General features: G+C 67.7%; 1 protein-coding gene across 4 annotated transcripts; it reads left to right on the top strand.

The window, feature by feature from the left end:
- The first annotated feature begins 253 nt into the window (after window positions 1-253).
- LOC115655283 (ubiquitin domain-containing protein 1-like) lies at window positions 254-17,365 on the top strand. Of its 4 annotated transcripts, none has more exons than XM_030570556.1 (4): window positions 254-338; window positions 13,815-14,042; window positions 16,352-16,701; window positions 17,133-17,365. In XM_030570556.1, the coding sequence occupies exons 1-4, from the start codon at window positions 278-280 to the stop codon at window positions 17,352-17,354; spliced, it is 861 nt and encodes a 286-aa protein (XP_030426416.1). In that variant the 5' UTR covers window positions 254-277; the 3' UTR covers window positions 17,355-17,365. The 4 variants fall into 4 exon arrangements, with proteins under 4 accessions (XP_030426416.1, XP_030426415.1, XP_030426418.1 ...); XM_030570555.1 differs by lacking the exon at window positions 254-338 and adding an exon at window positions 4,382-5,108; XM_030570557.1 differs by lacking the exon at window positions 254-338 and adding an exon at window positions 5,119-5,952.
- The last annotated feature ends 762 nt before the right edge of the window (window positions 17,366-18,127 follow it).

The following is an 18,127-nucleotide window of genomic DNA, read 5'->3' as shown; positions in this document are numbered from 1 at the left end:
CCGCCCGCGGCTATGACCGTGTCCGAGCCGAGCCCGGAGCAGGCCTTGGGGGGCGGGGTCACACTCAGCCCTCCCCATACACACACTCCCATTGGTCTGGCCAGGGGGCGGGGTCAACCCCCTACACACACTCCCATTGGCCCTGCCTGGCCCGGGGCGGGGCTGCGAGTCTCCGTCACGTGTCCCGGGGGCGGGGCTCTCCGGGCAGAGCCGGTGCGGGTCGGGCGGGCAGCGGCTGCAGGGCCCGGCCCGGGCATCCCCGGCAGGAGCCTCCGCCATGGGCAGCTGCGTGGGGCGGGAGCGCCCGCCGGCCCCGGGCCCCCCCCGCAAGCGAGCAGGTGAGCGGGGACCCTGCGCTCGGGGAGTAACTCCCGTCACACCGCCCCGGGGCCCCCCCCGGCTTCCTGCCCCCGGGACACCCCCCCCGGCTTCGCCTCCTCCAGCCCCGGGATCCCCCCCCCCGGCTTCCCGCCCCCGGGGCCCCCCCGGCTTCGCCTCCTCCAGCCCCCGGGGACACCCCCCCCGAGTTCCCGCCCCCGGGGCCCCCCCGGCTTCGCCTCCTCCAGCCCCCGGGGACAACCCCCCCCGGCTTCGCCTCCTCCAGCCCCCGGGGACAACCCCCCCCGGCTTCCCGCCCCCGGGACCCCCCCCGGCTTCGCCTCCTCCAGCCCCGGGGACACCCCCCCTCGAGTTCCCGCCCCCGGGGCCCCCCCGGCTTCGCCTCCTCCAGCCCCCGGGGACAACCCCCCCGGCTTCGCCTCCTCCAGCCCCCGGGACACCCCCCCCGCTTCCTGCCCCCGGGGACACCCCCCCCCCGGCTCGTCTCCTCCAGCCCCCGGGACACCCCCCCCGGCTTCGCCTCCTCCAGCCCCGGGACAACCCCCCCCCGGCCTTCCCGCCCCCGGGACACCCCCCCCGGCTTCCCGCCCCCGGGACACCCCCCCCCGGCTTCCCGCCCCCGGGACACCCCCCCCCGGCTTCCCGCCCCGGGACACCCCCCCCCGGCTTCCCGCCCCCGGGACACCCCCCCCGGCTTCCCGCCCCCGGGACACCCCCCCCGGCTTCCCGCCCCCGGGACCCCCCCCCCCGGCTTTCCCGCCCCCGGGACCACCCCCCCCCGGCTTCCCGCCCCGGGACACCCCCCCCCGGCCTTCCCGCCCCCCGGGACACCCCCCCCCGGCTTCCCGCCCCGGGGACACCCCCCCCCGGCTTCCCGCCCCCGGGACACCCCCCCCCCGGCTTGGCTTCCCGCCCCCGGGACACCCCTCCCCCGGCTTTGGCTTCCCGCCCCCGGGACACCCCCCCCCGGCTTGGCTTCCCGCCCCCGGGTACACCCCCCCCCCGGCTTGGCTTCCCGCCCCCGGGACACCCCCCCCGGCTTGGCTTCCCGCCCCCGGGACACCCCCCACCCGGCTTGGCTTCCCGCCCCCGGGACAAACCCCCCCCGGCTTGGCTTCCCGCCCCCGGGACACCCCCCCCCGGCTTGGCTTCCCGCCCCCGGGACACCCCCCCCGGCTTGGCTTCCCGCCCCCGGGACACACCCCCCCCGGCTTGGCTTCCCGCCCCCGGGAACCCCCCCCCCGGCTTGGCTTCCCGCCCCCCGGGGACACCCCCCCCCGGCTTGGCTTCCCGCCCCCGGGACACCCCCCCCCTGCTTGGCTTCCCGCCCCGGGACACCCCCCCCCGGCTTGGCTTCCCGCCCCGGTGACACCCCCCCCCCGGCTTGGGCTTCCCGCCCCCGGGACACCCCCCCCCGGCTTGGCTTCCCGCCCCCGGGACACCCCCCCCCGGCTTGGCTTCCCGCCCCCGGGACACCCCCCCCGGCTTGGCTTCCCGCCCCCGGGACACCCCCCCCGGCTTGGCTTCCCGCCCCCGGGACACCCCCCCCCGGCTTGGCTTCCCGCCCCCGGACACCCCCCCCCCGGCTTGGCTTCCCGCCCCCGGGACACCCCCCCCCCCGGCTTGGCTTCCCGCCCCCGGGACACCCCCCCCCGGCTTGGCTTCCCGCCCCCGGGACACCCCCCCCCGGCTTGGCTTCCCGCCCCGGGACACCCCCCCCCCGGCTGGCTTCCCGCCCCCGGGACCCCCCCCCCCGGCTTGGCTTCCCGCCCCCGGGACACCCCCCCCCGGCTTGGCTTCCGCCCACGGGACACCCCCCCCCCGGCTTGGCTTCCCGCCCCCGGGACACCCCCCCCCCGGCTTGGCTTCCCGCCCCCGGGACACCCCCCCCGGCTTGGCTTCCCGCCCCGGGACACCCCCCCCCGGGCTTGGCTTACCCCCCCTGACACCCCCCCGGCTGGCTTCCCGCCCCCGTGACACCCCCCCCGGTCTGGCTTCCCGCCCCCGGGACACCCCCCCCCGGCTTGGATTCCCGCCCCGGGACACCCCCCCCCCGGCTTGGCTTCCCGCCCCCGGGACACCCCCCCCCGGCTTGGCTTCCCGCCCCCGGGACACCCCCCCCCGCTTGCTTCCGCCCCCGGGACACCCCCCCCGGCTTGGCTTCCGCCCCGGGACACCCCCCCCGGCTTGGCTTCCCGCCCCCGGGACACCCCCCCCCGGCTTGGCTTCCCGCCCCCGGACCACCCCCCCCCGGCTGGCTTCCCGCCCGGGACACCCCCCCCCGGCTTGGCTTCCCGCCCCCGGGACACCCCCCCCGGCTTCGCCTCCTCCAGCCCACGGGACACCCCCCTCGAGTTCCCGCCCCCGGGGCCCCCCCGGCTTCGCCTCCTCCAGCCCCCGGGGACAACCCCCCCCCCGGCTTCGCCTCCTCCAGCCCCCGGGGACAACCCCCCCCCCCGGCTTCGCCTCCTCCTAGCCCCCGGGGACAACCCCCCCCCCGGCTTCGCCTCCTCCAGCCCCCGGGGGACAACCCCCCCCCGGCTTCGCCTCCTCCAGCCCCCGGGGACAACCCCCCCCCCCGGCTTCCCAGCCCCGGGACACCCCCCCGGCTTCGCCTCCTCCAGCCCCGGGACACCCCGGCCTCCCGCCCCCGGGGCCCCCCCCGGCTTCGCCGCCTCCAGCCCCGGGGCCCCCCCCCGGCTTCCCGCCCCCGGGACACCTCCCCCGGCTTCGCCTCCTCCAGCCCCGGGGACACCCCCCCTCGAGTTCCCGCCCCCGGGGCCCCCCCGGCTTCGCCTCCTCCAGCTCCCGGGACAACCCCCCCCCGGCTTCGCCTCCTCCAGCCCCCGGGGACAACCCCCCCCCCCGGCTTCCCAGCCCCGGGACACCCCCCCGGCTTCGCCTCCTCCAGCCCGGGACACCCCGGCCTCCCGCCCCGGGGCCCCCCCCGGCTTCGCCGCCTCAGCCCCGGGGCCCCCCCCCGGCTTCCGCCCCCGGGACACCTCCCCCGGCTTCGCCTCCTCCAGCCCCGGGACACCCCGGCTTCCCGCCCCTGGGACACCTCCCCCGGCTTCGCCTCCTCCAGCCCCGGGACACCCCGGCCTCCCGCCCCCGGGACACCCCCCCCGGCTTCGCCGCTTCCCGCCCCCGGGACACCCCGGCTTCCCGCCCCCGGGGACACCCCCCCCCCGGCTTCGCCTCCTCCAGCCCCGGGGACACCCCCCCCGGCCTCCCGCCCCCGGGGACACCCCCCCCCGGCTTCGCCGCCTCCAGCCCCGGGGCCCCCCCCCGGCTTCCCGCCCCCGGGACACCTCCCCCGGCTTCGCCTCCTCCAGCCCCGGGACACCCCGGCCTCCCGCCCCCGGGACACCCCCCCCCGGCTTCGCCGCTTCCCGCCCCCGGGGACACCCCCCCCGGCTTCGCCTCCTCCAGCCCCGGGGACACCCCCCCCGGCTTCCCGCCCCCGGGGACACCCCCCCCCGGCTTCGCCTCCTCCAGCCCCGGGGACACCCCCCCCGGCTTCCCGCCCCCGGGGACACCCCCCCCGGCTTCGCCTCCTCCAGCCCCGGGGACACCCCCCCGGCTTCCCGCCCCCGGGATACCCCCCCGGCTTCGCCTCCTCCCGCCCCCGGGATCCCCCCTCCCTCGGCTTCGCCTCCTCCAGCCCCGGGATCCCCCCCCCCCCCCGGCTTCGCCTCCTCCAGCCCCGGGATCCCCCCCCCCCCCGGCTTCGCCTCCTCCAGCCCCGGGATCCCCCCCCCCCCGGCTTCGCCTCCTCCAGCCCCGGGATCCCCCCCGGCTTCACGCCCCCGGGACACCCCCACCGGCTTCGCCTCCTCCAGCCCCGGGGCCCCCCAGCTTCCCGCCCCCGGGACACCCCCCCCGGCTTCGCCTCCTCCTGCCCCCGGGACACCCCCCCCGGCTTCGCCTCCTCCTGCCCCCGGGACACCCCCCCCCCCGGCTTCCTGCCCCCGGGACACCCCCCCCCCGGCTTCGCGCTCCCCCTCCTGCCCCCCAGCCCCTGGGACCTCCCCGGCTTCCAGTCCCTGGGCGGAGTCTCCCCTGCCGGCTGCTGCCCTTGCTCCCTGGGCTCCCACTTTAGGGGACTCTCCGTGCCTGCCGGGCACGGACCCAGGCTGGCCCAGCACCCTGCTCTGCCCGAGTCACCGCGGCGTGTCTGCCAGCCAAGGGGGACCCCAGTCCCCGCAGCTCGGCCGGGGAAACCTGGCAGCCTAGCTGGGTGTTAAGCAGCTCCCACTTGTGGCTGGCGCTCAGGCTATCTGCCCTGTGTGACAGGGCCGTGTACAATCCGTGTAACACGTGTCAGACAGGCGTGTGCAGCCTGTATGGACCAGCGCTGGGGGAGTGACAGCACCTAGCACCTGTGCTGGCCCAGCCCTGCCCAGACGCTGCGTTCACTGCTCCAGCCAGGGACAAGTCAGGTGTGATGCTACCTGTCACTTCTGGGGGGCCCAGGTGCTTCTCCCATAGAGCTGCTAGTGCCACGGCCTAGCCCCGTGTCAAGGATCTGTGCTGGTGGAGGGCAGATGTTCCGCTTTAGCGAGTGGCCGGCCTTAAAGAGACAAAAGCTGGGGAAGTCTGAGACAGCCAGAGCTTTGCCTAGCTCCCACAGTGCGTTGGGACCAGCCTGGATCCTGCCCTGCCTGGGGCTGGCCTCATACATCACAGCGGACTGGTTATGCGTTGCCCCCTCTTTGATTCAGGAGCCTCTTATATCCTCGCTGCCCCTGGAGCAGGATGCAGGCCAGGTGTGTAAAGAGAAATGCCCCCCGGGGGGTGGGCTTGCACTGTGCCATAATTCACGTGAAGCCTCACGCGTTGGCTGCTACTGGAGACAAAGCGAGGACTCGGGTGGGCCACTGTCCTGCTGGCAGGATCCTCCTGATCTGTTCTGCTTTGGTATTTCCTGAAAACGACGCAGCAGATTCTGTCCCGGTTCTTTATCCACCTGCAGGAAAAGGGGCCACTTCTGCCAGTGCTTCAGGTGCCTTAAAACTTTGTTTGGGGGCTATTCCAAGCCCCCTTCTCCGGGAGCTGCCGGAGAGCGAGCAGCTGGAGTTGTGTATTGGAAGCATTCTCAGAGGAGTTCCTGTTGACATGTTGTTGGGATTGTGCAAGTGCAAACCTTGTGGACTTGACTGAGTCAGCTAGCAACAAACCCAAATACCCACCCAAGTCTGATTATCTACCGCCCTTCCCCAGGAAAGGCCCCACAGAGCACAGCCCTGCACGTGGGCTGTCCCTGCTGGGGCCCTGTCAGATTTTGGGCTAAGCAGGGCTGTTCTTGGTCAACATTTGGATGGGAGAACTGCAGGGAAGCCAAGTGTTGGGAGAAGGGGTGTTGTGCTAGTGATTCAGTGGAAGAGACTCTGGCTGCTCATGAGCCTTAAAGATCCCCTAGGACTCTTCTGGGAAGTGTTGTTTTGTGAACCTCAGTTTGCTGGCTGACTTCTGACCGGAGAAGGGCTTTGTCTCTACATTCTCCTGCAGTTTCAGCTGGCTGTGGTGTGCGTTGCTCTGTTTCCTGAGCTCTTGTACCATCGCTGTTACACAGCTGCCATGCTGCACCTCAGAGGTGGATGCATATCAGTGGTGGGTGAAGTGATCCTTGCCTGTCCCTCCCTCCCTCGCAGAGGTGTTGTGATGTTTAATTAGTGATGTACCTGGGGACTGTGGGAGGGCTGTGATTGCACTGTGTGACCGCAGATTACACCCTCCCGCCCGCCCGTGATAAGCAGCTCCAAGCATTCCATGCACCAGCCACACCAGGAGTGGAGGCAGGGTGGCTGTGGGGCTGACTCACGCTCCCTTCCTGTCACGCACTGGTGATAACTACTCTGTTTGTGGGAAGCAGGAAAGGAGAAAAGACAGCGGGGTCACTGGGTGGGGAACAGGGGCTGAGTGACACCTTCCCAGGGAGGAGAATCCCAGTGTGGCTCCAGGACCTGAGCACAGACAGGCTTGGAGCCAGAGGGCAGAATGCCAGCAGCCAGGGCCCCAGACCCAACCAGCGTATCCTTGTGAGCGCTGGCACGGCTGAGGTGGGGAGTGGGGGAAACGCACTGCCAGAGTTGGCTATTGGACACCAGGCAGCCCAGCAGGTTCCAGTGCCCAGGCACCGAGCAGCCCTGCTCTAGCATTGGCAAAACTAACTGCTGCTGGGTGCTCCCTGGGACATTAGGCTGCAGCCTGCCCAAGCCGGCGCTGGGCCTGCCAGGCGCTTGGTGCCAGCGTCCAGGCTCCGGTGGGTGGGGAAGAGGCCTCATGGTGAGGGGTGCTGCTGCTCACAGCTGGATGGGAACATGGACCTGCCGCTGCTAAAGCAGCGTCACTTACCCAGGGCCTGCTTCTCCCAGCCTCTGAGCCGTGCCCAGTGCGACTGTGCCAAGGTGGCTGCAGGACTGTCAGGGTGATTGGTGCCTGGGCTCTCCTGGCTTAGATCTGTCCTCACTGCCTTTCCCCCTAGCTTGTGGCAGGTGTGAGCTCTGCCACCCTGTGAGCTCGTTGCCTGGTGCCAGCGGTACAGGAAGATTGGGCGTGGGCCTCTGTGCGGCGCTCAGGCATGCGGAGCAGAGCCGCCACTCTAATAACGCAGCGTCTGGCCCCGCTGCAGGAACAGCGCCCCGTGCACAGCTCCCTCCACCTCCTTTCCCCGGGGTCACGACTCCCACTGTGGCAGCTGCAAATACCCTAATTAGCCCCTCTGCAGAGCCCTGGCCCTGCGACTCCTCACAAGCATGCAGGCATTAATTAGCCAGGGGTCCCAGCTCTGCGTGGCCGTGCAAGGTGCTTCACAAACAGCTCCTTGCTGCCGAGCTCCCAAGCTGGGGGCTGGGGGCCCCGTGCTCCCATCAAAGCCATGGGGAGATCAGGGGGCCTCGCCTTGGCCCCCCAGTCTGAGAGTCTAGCCCTTGTCCCAGGTGTGGCTGCACTGCCCTCTTGTTGCACCCCCGGCCCAAGTCGATTTTCAAACTCCTGAACTTAGCCATGGGCTGAGGAGTGGGAGCTGGGCTCCTGCCTGGCCCCACGGGAGCTCGCCCACCCTCTGCCATGTGCATGGTCCCCCCAAGGGCGGCGCTGGGGGAGCGGAGCCTGGAGGAGGCCTTCGCTCTTGTGGCCGGACTGACACCTCGCCTCCTCCTGCCATTCGGGGCATGGGCAGCGACTGGCCTGGGGTCTGAGTTGGGGGTGCTGGGGATCTGAGGGTGGACCAGCAGCTTCTCTGTGAAATCAGGTCTGCATTCCTGTGGGCCCCAGCTGTGAGCACCAGCGGGCCTTGGCTGGGTCACCTTCTGCTGTCCCCAGCCCATCAGCTCCCCACCAGGCGTGCTGACTGCTTAGGTTTTCCTGCAGAACGTCTGCCCTGCAGCACTCCTCATGCTTTCCCACCCAAGGGCTCAGACAGGGCAGCAGGGAAGTCTCCCCAGGGGATCCTGTGAACTAGGTGCTGTGAAGCTGGGAGCACAGAGGGCCTCGGGAAAGTCACTCGCTGCGTGTGGGGTACAGGTCGGCCCTAGTAGCTGGGACAGCACCTGACTGCGTGCATGGGAGACAGGGCTGGCCTCTTGCCCCGGTGCTCTCGCTGCATGGCAGGAGCCCCAGGACTGCAGCTAACTGGTGTGGGATGGAGCAGGTTTGATGAAGGTGCAGCCCACGGAGACGCGTGAGCCAGGCTGGCAGTCGGGGTAGAGCATTGCATGCTGGGATCTGTTCATCGGGGGTCACGCTGTAGGGTTCGTGGGCCTCCTCCCCAGGCCGTTGCACTGAGGTCAGAGCGTGCTACTCCCAGCCCAGAGGAGGGGGACAGGCAGCCAAACATGCTCCCCCGGAGCAGTCCCCCCCTCCCCCAGCCCTGGCATGCCATGTCTTTCCAACACAGGCCTGGTGACCTGGCATTTCAGGCTGGGCCCTTTCTTCCCTCTGGGCTTCCCTGTCCCTCTTGCCCCACATCTGTGCATGGCACTCACGTCCTGCAGGATTTACCCCAGATCCCTGTAACGACTATCCCAGCTGCCAACATTAGCCAGGTGTGATGGAGTAGGGACTGTCTGTGTGGGGAGTGGGAGAGCAGGGGAGGACTTTAGGGGATGGACGATGCCAGAGCCTGTAACCTGAGCTAGGTAAGGGAGGGGAAAGGTCAACACCTTTGCCCGGGAAGGGGACAAAGGAAGGGAGTGGCAGGAGGGAAGCAGTTTGAGTTTGGGCTTGGGGCTGTGTGGGTGGAATTCAGGGTAACCTAGCTAGGATCCAAGCACCCTGAAAGCCCAGAAGGACTCGGTGGAGGGGTCCTGACTGTGCCTGCAAGCTCTGCTGTAACCTGTGTTCCTGTTGTCCAATAAACCTTCTGTTTTACTGGCTGGCCGAGAGTCACTGTGGGTCCCAGAAAGAGGGGTGCAGGGCTGGACTCCCCCACACTCCGTGACACCAGGTACCTGCTGTACCCGTTTGGGGCTTCCTGCCTGAGTTACCTCCTGTGTCAGTGAGTTCCACAGGCTGCTGAGCTCACATGCCCTAGCCCCATCAGCTCTGTGCAGCGGCTTTCAGGCAAGCGTCTCCCTTGAAGCTGCAGGGGCGGCGGGAGCCAGCGTTGCATTTCCCTAGCTCTTGTGAGACTTGCTAGGGGCTCTTCAGCAATGGTTCATGCTCCCAAGGGCTGCACCATGTCGCTGTGCCCGACTCAGGGGAGAGCGTGCTGCCCGCCCTAGCGTGGTGCTGGAGCACTGGGGGTGGTGCTGACCTAGAGGGGCCATGCCCAGCGCTGCCCTGTGCAAAGCCATAGACACCACTGCTGCATGGGCCAGGGAACCAGCAGGGGGCAGCGTGCCCTGCAGCCCCTCCCCGCAGCGCTGGTGTGTGCCAGGGGGCGGGTGTGGGGGGTTCCCAGCATCACTTCCTGCTGGGGTACCAGGGTACCAGCCCCGTACCAGGGTGCCAGCCCAGGCCCAGTGCCGAAGGGTTGAATCCCCTCCCTGCATGATGGGGATAGGGGCATGTTGGCCCTGACCCACAGCCTCTGCCCCCCACGTGCCCTGCAGCAGCCCAGCCCCCCAGCCTGCCCTTGCTGTCTCTGCCGGGCTAGCCAGAGGGCCACTGGGATGTGACAGCTACACGCTGACCGCAGCCCCCTGGGATTGCCTCTACAGCCGGTGCATGGGGCCAGCCTGGGCCAAGCCCCTGCCCTAGAGCTCCCCATGTGCTGCCCTAGCTGGTGAGGGGTCAGGCCAGGGGACATGTGCGGGCGCTGGGTCTCTGCGGAGCCGCTCTCGTTCCAGGGGCCAGGGATTGGCTGCGCTTCGGCCGTCCCTGGTGCTGTGGGGAGCGACGTCGCTGGTTGGGGATCCGGGCCAGCTAGGAGAGGTGGGGAACAGGGTGGCCTTGGGCGACGGGGGCGAAGGGCAAGCTGCCAGCACCCTGGATCCTGTTGGCCTGGCCCCAAGTGCAAGGAGTGGCCCAACCTGTCTTGGTTTTCCTGCGGGAGGCCCTGGGAGCTGGCGGGGGCGGGGGCTGCCTGGGCCAGGAATAGAGCAGCACAAGGCGATTAGAGATAGCGATAAGTAGAACAGGCTTCACTCCTGCGTCCCTGCCTACCTGGGCCTAGCTCCCTGCGGGGCCTGCGCCGGGCACGGTGCGCTCTTGCCATGTCTCTGACCGACCTCCCACGCCGGCCTGGCCTGGGCCCCTACTCGCTGTCAGCTTCTGGCTGTCCCCTTGTGAGGGGAGCAGAGAGGGAGTGACGGCCGGCTGGGGCCATAGGGCTCCACACAGACCAAGCCCTGAGTGCTGCGGGGAGCGGCCCTGGCCAGCCTCAGGGGTGGCAGCGCCTGAGACATCACTATTGCTCTGCCCTGCAGGAGTCGAGCGCACATCAGAAATGCACCTGCTTCTGGGGCGCGAGAGAGCTGCGAGTGGCACACACCCTGGCTCTGATGCCCAGGCCGGGCAGGCCTTTGAAGGCCTTCACCAACAGTCTCTGGCCCCATCACCCTAATCCGTGGGGCAGCTACTGTGTCTGGGAAGAAGGAGCTGGGTTGGCCCTGCCAGGGCTGGAGCTGAACTCACTGGCCCCGTGGGCACCGCCCCACACCGGAGGGAACTGTGGTGTCTGCAGGCACTCCCCTGGGTGCTGAGCGGCTCAGGGGGTGCGGAGAGATGTGGGTGCTGTTGGCCCCATGCACGGCTCCCTCATAGCGGGACCTGCTGGCTCGGTGCTGGGCCTTGAAACTGAATTGGATCCGAGCTCGGCCCTCACTACAGCCAGGGGCGTCTGGGGCCACCTAGGCTGCGCCCAGAGGGGTGAGGGCAGCCCAGGCTGTGATGGCCAGGGGCCCTGGCACCCTGCACTCAAGGGATGGGTCCTGGGGCCCTTTCTCTGCAGAGGAGCAGAGCCTTGCGGCGAGGGGGCCCCAACCCTGGCCATGCCAGAGGGCGGGCCAGGGGCTGTGTCCTCGCAGTGTCTCTAGTGTGTTTGTGGTGCTTGGGTCCTGCCTTCCCGGCCCTGCCCAGAGGGTCCCGGAGCTGCCTGGGCTATGCTCTTGGCCTGACACTGGGCTTGTGGCTCCACTCCTTTTGGCAGTGGGGTGTCCTGTGTCCCAGGCCGTGCTGGCCCATGGCAGCACTGCAGCGAGCAGGGCCCACGTCGGGGCTCAGAACTGGTCTGGTCTCAGGGCAGTGCTTTAATTCAGACTGGAGGGGTGGGAGCAGGGCCCCCCAGTAGCTTCCCAGGGGCCCTTCTCTGTGCGAACTGGCGCCAACTGCCGGTGCGTGGGGCTGGGGACAGGCTCAGCTGTCTTCTTCAGGATCGTGTGCACCCTGGGGCCCTCGGGGAGGGGTGGGGGCTGCACTGGAGGAAGTTAGCACAAGCGTTGGGGCTGGGCCCAGGTCTCTTTTCACTGCCCACACAGGCTGCTCCGAGGGCATCGTGCCAGCGTTCCCTGGCCGAGCAGGGCCTGACGTGCTCCCAGCTGCTGCCGGTGTCTGGAGGGCAGGGGGCTGGTACAGGCTGGTCCTGTGGGCGAGCTGTGTTCATGCACCGGAGCACAGGGGAGTGGATGAGTCCCGGCTGCAGCTGCTCTCCCAGTCTTTCGTCCTTCAGAGTCCCCCGCAGCCCTGATGCAGCTGGCTCGGCCTGGCCCAGGGCAGCTGTGATCTCTGCCCTTGTCCTGTGTCACACAGCGCTGCCTCACTCCGTCTCAGGGGCGCCTGGCCTCTGGCTCGGGCTGCAGAGCATGGGGGGCTGGGACTCCTGCCCTCAGCACCCCGCTCCCTGGGCTACAGCCCCCTGACAGGTGCCCCCTGCACTCCCTGCCTGGGCGCTATCCCCATTCTTGCAGAGTGGGTTTGAACGTCTAGCACACAGAGCAGCATGTCCAGGGCATTGCTCTGCTTAGCACAGATTGCTGGCACACACTGGCTTACCCAGCTGTGCCCATGGTCCCTGGAGGAGCTCAGCTGTCTAGTGTACCCTGTACACACACCCAGGAGCAGCCTTTCTCCATGTGCCCTGCGGCCCCTGAATGCAGAGCAAGAGGAGCCCAGTGGGGCAGCACCTGCCTCCTCAGCCAGGAAAGCTGGGGGTGGGTTCTTGCTGCGGGAGACAGGGCTGGCACTGGCGGGCATGGGGCTGCGGAGCTCCCTGCCGGGCTCCCAGCAGGTCCGCCTGGCCAGGCAGCAGGGAGAGGGCTGGGTATGTGCCCTGATCCCTGTGCCCGAGGCTGCTGCCTGGGCTCAAAGTCACAAGACCAACCAACGAACTGGCTGCTGACACACAGGCTGCACCTGCATGGCTTGTTGCCTGGCTTTCGGGCCCCCGCTGTGGGTCTCCCTTGTGCCGGCCTGGTGGCAGTCCTCTTGTGATGGTGCCTGGGCCAGCAGCCAGTCCCTTTCTAACCCGCGGGTGAGTTACGCCACCCACCTTGTACCAGGGGGCACCATGCCTCTTCTACAGATGGGGAAACTGAGCCATGGGCAGCGACTTGCCCAAGGTCACACATGGCAGGCAGGAAGAGAACCCAAGAGTCCAGGCAGCCCCGTACATTAGTCCCAGTGCATCCTTTCTTGTCTGTTCCTCCCCGGCCCCCAGGCGTGGCTCAGCCCTGTAATCCCCCTGCTCTGACTCTGGCTAATTCCCTGAGCTATAAATACTGCCCTTGCCAGGGGGCCCCTCAGTCCCTGCGGCTGCCTGACAGGGTGGGATTAGAGCAGCCGACTGGCAGGGGCACAGGGGCGCCTGGTTCCCAGCCAGGCCTCTCCTGATGGTGGGAGCTGCATCTGTTCCCATTAGCGGGGGAGAGCCAGGGAGGGGGCTGGTTTGTGTACTGCAGCTGTGCCCTGCAAGGGGGCTGGGCAGGGTCCCTGGGACCTGAGGAATGCTGCCCCTCACTCCTGACAGCCCAGCCCAGAACACTCAGTGTCTACCCCCGAAGCTCCTCCCGCCCCTTTCCTTGCCCCAGCATGCCTCGTGCCTCAATGTCCCCCATTCCTGCTTGTGGGACAGTGTGCCCAGGGACCCCCAGCTAGTGCAGGTGGCCTCAGCCCAGGCGACTGCCCCTCAGCTGGGACCGAGTGAGGCTGTGGCTCCGGGGACAGGGCTAGGGCTGGGCCTGGCCTGCCCTGTGGGCACTGCCTGGTACCTGTGGGGTCAGTCCTGCGTGGGGGAGGGGAGCGAGTGTGGATTCAGACTGTGACAGGGGCAGGGGTCTGCAGATAGGTGCGGGCCTGGCTGTGATGGGGGCAGGGGCCCTGGGGGGGGCAGGGTCTGCAAGCGGGTGTGGGCCCAGCTGTGATGGCGGCAGGGGCACTGGGGGGGGGCAGGGTCTGCAAGCGGGTGCGGGCCCAGATGTGATGGGGACAGGGGCACTGGGGGGGCAGGGTCTGCAAGCGGGTGCGGGCCCAGATGTGATGGGGACAGGGGCACTGGGGGGGCAGGGTCTGCAAGCGGGTGCGGGCCCAGATGTGATGGGGGCAGGGGCACTGGGGGGGGTAGGGTCTGCAAGCAGGTGCGGGCCCAGATGTGATGGGGGCAGGGGCACTGGGGGGGTAGGGTCTGCAAGCGGGTGCGGGCCCAGATGTGATGGGGGCAGGGGCACTGGGGGAGGGCAGGGTCTGCAAGCAGGTGCGAGCCCAGATGTGATGGGGGCAGGGGCACTGGGGGGGCAGGGTCTGCAAGCGGGTGCGGGCCCAGATGTGATGGGGGCAGGGGCACTGGGGGGGTAGGGTCTGCAAGCGGGTGCGGGCCCAGATGTGATGGGGGCAGGGGCACTGGGGGGGGTAGGGTCTGCAGGCGGGTGCGGGCCCAGATGTGATGGGGGCAGGGGCACTGGGGGCGGGGGGGTAGGGTCTGCAGGCGGGTGCTGGCCCAGCTGTGATGGCGGCAGGGGCAGTGGGGGTGGGGGAAGGGTCTTGGGGCAGGTGCTGGCTCGGGGCCCCTGCTGAGCTCTCTGCCCTTCCCCCCCCAGGCCGCAATGAGCCCCTGCGGAAGGAGCGGCCCAAATGGAAGAGCGACTACCCCATGACGGACGGGCAGCTGCGCAGCAAACGGGACGAGTTCTGGGACACGGCACCTGCCTTCGAGGGCCGCAAGGAGATCTGGGATGCCCTGAAGGCGGCTGCCTACGCTGTGGAGGCCAACGACCACGGGCTGGCCCAGGCCATCCTGGATGGCGCCAGTATCACCCTGCCCCACGGTAGGCAGGATGGGGATGTGGGGCAGGAACCTGGGGCCAGCGGGGTGGGAGGGGGACATGCTGTGGACACATCAGGCAGGATGGGGACCTGGGAGAGGATGTGGGAGGAGGACAGAGACCTTTTGGGCCAGCAGGGTAGGAGGGGAACATGGGCAGGGACTTGGGGCCGGCGGGGGACATGTTGGCCAGGGGGTGACCCAGGAGTGGGCCCTGCACTGGAGGAGCCGCTGGAACCCACTGACGGGGTGACTGAGATGGGCTGTACCCCCAGGGTGAAGCCTGGAAGCTGTTGGAACCGCTCTGCCCCCAAACCATTCAGCTGGACTGGCCGCTCAGACTCCTGCTGATGACACACAGCCAGCCCCTCTGGGCCTTGTTATAAAAAAACTATTCCTCTCTCCTAGAGCTGGAAGGGCCCTCAAAAGGTCATTGAGTCCAGCCCCTGCCTTCACTAGCAGGACCAAGTACTGATTTTGCCCCAGATCCCTAGGTGGCCCCCTCAGGGATTGAACTCGCAGCCCTGGGTTTAGCAGGCCAATGCTCAAACCGCTGAGCTATCCCTCCCCCTGTTGTTACCCAACACAACAGTAGGTGGCGCCACACACCCAGCTGAGTCACCTGAGTGCTTTACCTAGGCCAGGTATTGAGGCACCAGCCAATGTCCCAGCTCCTGAGCCTGGCACCCCTGCTGGAGCATAAACCCAGAATGATACCGGCCTGCGCCGCTCAGGGATGTGTACAGTTAATTAGCCTGCTGCCCCCTCGCTGTGGGGAAGATACACACCAGCCTTTGTTACAGAGCTGAGATTCCCTAACGCTTCACTCAAAGACACACAGGTTAAGATAAAACATGAAGCAGGTTTATTAACTACCAAAAGATCGATTTTAAGTGAGTATAAATGACAGCAAACAGATCAAAGTAGATTACCCAGCAAATAACCAAAACGCAATCTCAGCCTAATATACGAGATGGGATTTGACTCAAACAGCGTCTCACCCTGTTAGCTAGTACAAGCAGTTTGTCGGTGTTCTGTACCTGGGCAGGAATCAGCTCTTCCAACCTGGGCATAGTTCACTCTTTGGTCCTCAGGTGTTGAGTTGTAGAGGGAGTGAAGCCCCTTGCTGGTGTCACTTTCCCCGTTTAGTTTTTCCACAGGGTGGGATCCCTTTGATCCAAGCCAGGTGCTCAGCTCAGTTTGTGGGAAAATACAGGTTCCAAACTGGAGTTCAGTATCATGTGGTCTGGTCACATGCCCTTGCGTGCATCCCCCAGTCACAGCCACCATTATCCACAGGCTGTCTGAAGGGTCCCCAGGTGAGGACGAGCCTTTTCCAGGGCCCATAGTTTCTGTTGATGGGCCATTAGCACATGCTGTACCTGAAAGGCTAGTTGTGGGTATTACCCAGAGCAAGCGCATTTGAAATACAGCTACATGGTCAGTAGTCATAGCTCCAGAGAGACAAATGATACAAGCCTACAAATAGGAGAATCATATTCAGCAAATCATCACTTTTCCGTTGACACCCCACATGACACAGTTTGTACAAGGTGCATCATAATTATGTCATAATCATACCATTAGGATGAATATGGGGCAGTGTCCCACCGGTCATCACTGGACCCACACCATCCACCCACAGGGGCTCCCTGTGCCCCAGCTCTGCTCTGGGGGTGCTGGGGGCAAAGGCTCCCAATCCCACTCTGCCCACCCAGGATCGGGATCTCCCTCAGCTCAGCTCCAGGCACGTGGGCAACTCACGTGGCTCAGGTTGGTGGCTTCTCCCAGACTCAGATAAAGAGCCTCAGAGCTGTGCAGCTCAGGAGGTCCTGGCTGTGTCGAGTCCCGGAGCCCCAGCTCCCCCAGCCAGCTCTTAGATCCCAAAAGGAGAATCCGTCTGACCCCTGGCACCCAGGCACTGAGCCATGGTGGCTGAGAGGCCGCACTCCCCCGGCGCACGGGCTGGGGATCTGCAGAGGGAGGGAAATGCGGGTAAGGGGCTTCAGGAGATGGATTTTGAGTGTTATGGGCTGGAATACCATCGGGCTGCAGATTGGAATTGAGGGGCACCATCAGAGCTATTTTGGGGGCAAGGGGACCCCAGGACTGGGCTAGCCAGGGCTGTGGGTTGGGATTGAGGGGCACTGGTAGGGCAGAGCGAGGGGGCAGGACTGGGCTGGTGGGGGCCGTGGATTGGGATTGAGGGGCACCAGCAGAGGGGTCTGTGCTGTTGATGGCTCCTGCCTGTGCTGTAGCTGTCTCCAGCTCCTTCCTCTCATCCCTTCGCTGGCATCTCCGGCTCCCCCGCAGGGTCCCTGACCGAGTGCTACGACGAGCTGGGGAACCGCTACCAGCTGCCCGTGTACTGCCTGGTGCCACCTGCCAACCTCATCCTGGAGCGGGGTGGCGACGAGAGCATGGAGCCCCCGGAGCCGGCACCCAGCGCCCGGCGTGAGTTCCCGCTCAAGGTGCGGCTCTCCACCGGCAAGGACCTGCGGCTGAGCGCCAGCATGGCCGACACCGTGGGGCAGCTGAAGAAGCAGCTGCAGGCGCAGGAGGGCATCGAGCCGGGCTGGCAGCGCTGGTTCTTCTCCGGCAAGCTGCTGACGGACCGCACGCGGCTGCACGAAGCCAAGATCCAGAAGGACTTTGTCATCCAGGTGATTGTGAACCAGCCGCTGGTGCCCAGGAACTGAGCCGGGCCGTCTGACGGGCGCAGGGGCTGCTGGGCCCCACGGAAACCCAGCAGGGCCCTCTGAGCTGGCAAACTGAGTTTCCAGCCCAGAGGCGACAGCCCGCACTCGCCCGCCGGGCACGGCTGGGCACACAGCCCCGGGCAGAGCTGCACCCACGGAGCTTGCGCTCGCCTCTGCTCTGCGTCGATCCTCCCCGCCCCTTTGTGCTGCAGCTGCGGGGTGGGGGCTCACTGGCATCAGAACACAGCAGCCCCCTCAAAGCCCTGTCCCTGGAGGAGGTGTACCCAGCAGTCTCGGGAAGGGCTGTGGGATGGGTGGAGCCTCTCTCACCCCATCGGCACTTGGACACTCTCATAAAATGGTTTTGGGATTTGAGACCAAATCTCTTCCTGCAGGAGCCGCATTCCCAGGGCGCCGGGACCCTGCTGCGCCCAGGGCGCCTGGCACCTCGGGCTGCCCTCCCAAGCCCAGCTTCTGGGGCGAGCCAGCCTGGACACTTGGCCCTGCTGCATGTCACCTGGCACCTCCCAGGCAGGCCAGGCGCTGGGTGGGGCCAGGCAGGGGACAGCTCTCCCGGTGTCTATGGGTCTGCGTATTTATCAATAAATCCTTTTTAGCTTTTCCCGGCCCCGCTGCCTCCAGCACCTGCTTTCACGTCGGCTGGGGCACAGGCACGGGCTGGCCAGGCTGCATGGCACACACAGCTGCCCCGTCCAAGCCCAGCCCTTGGCCCCTGCGGGATAGGGTAACGGCCTCACCCCTACCCCCCCCACCCCTCATAGCTCAGAGCCACCCACCCCACTGCTTCTCCCATGTCATCAAAGGGGGAAACAGAGGCACAGAGCCAGCGACTCCCCGGTCACTAGAGCAGAACTGAGAATAGAGCCCAGGCGTCCTGGTGCCCAACCACTGCTGTAACCACTAGACACCCCAGCCCCTTTCATCCCCAGTGCATGTCCCCCTCTCAAGCCCAGCCCAACCCATCCAGCCCGGACCCCCAGCCCAGCCCCCCACGAGGGGGGCACGCATTGGGCTTGGCTCAGCTCTGCCCCCTGGCTGGGAGGGGCCTGTGCTAGCAGCGCCCCCTTGTGGGCTTGACTTGGCTGATGTCCACCTGCCGGACCTGGACTCTGGACAGTGCTGGGACCCGGCAGGCGGCTTCTCCTGGCAAGGCAGGCTTGGCCCGTTCTCTGCGGTGCCAGTGGCTGTGATGCGCCCGCCTTGGGGCGACTTCAGGTCCCCCTGCGGGGACCTCTGGTGGAAAGGCCAAAGGTCAGCACCGGGAGCATTCTCGGCAGCCTGGAATGCCCCCGGGCTCCGGCCGTGGCCCTGGGGCAGGGGCAGCTGGCGTCCCCCACCCCTCGGGAGGCCAACCCCCATGACACAGCCC

The sequence above is a fragment of the Gopherus evgoodei genome, chromosome 7, assembly GCF_007399415.2.
Source record: "Gopherus evgoodei ecotype Sinaloan lineage chromosome 7, rGopEvg1_v1.p, whole genome shotgun sequence".
NCBI classification, from domain to species: domain Eukaryota; kingdom Metazoa; phylum Chordata; order Testudines; family Testudinidae; genus Gopherus; species Gopherus evgoodei.
Note: the sequence above shows the minus strand (reverse complement) of the source record. Positions and strands in the feature narration are given on the sequence as shown.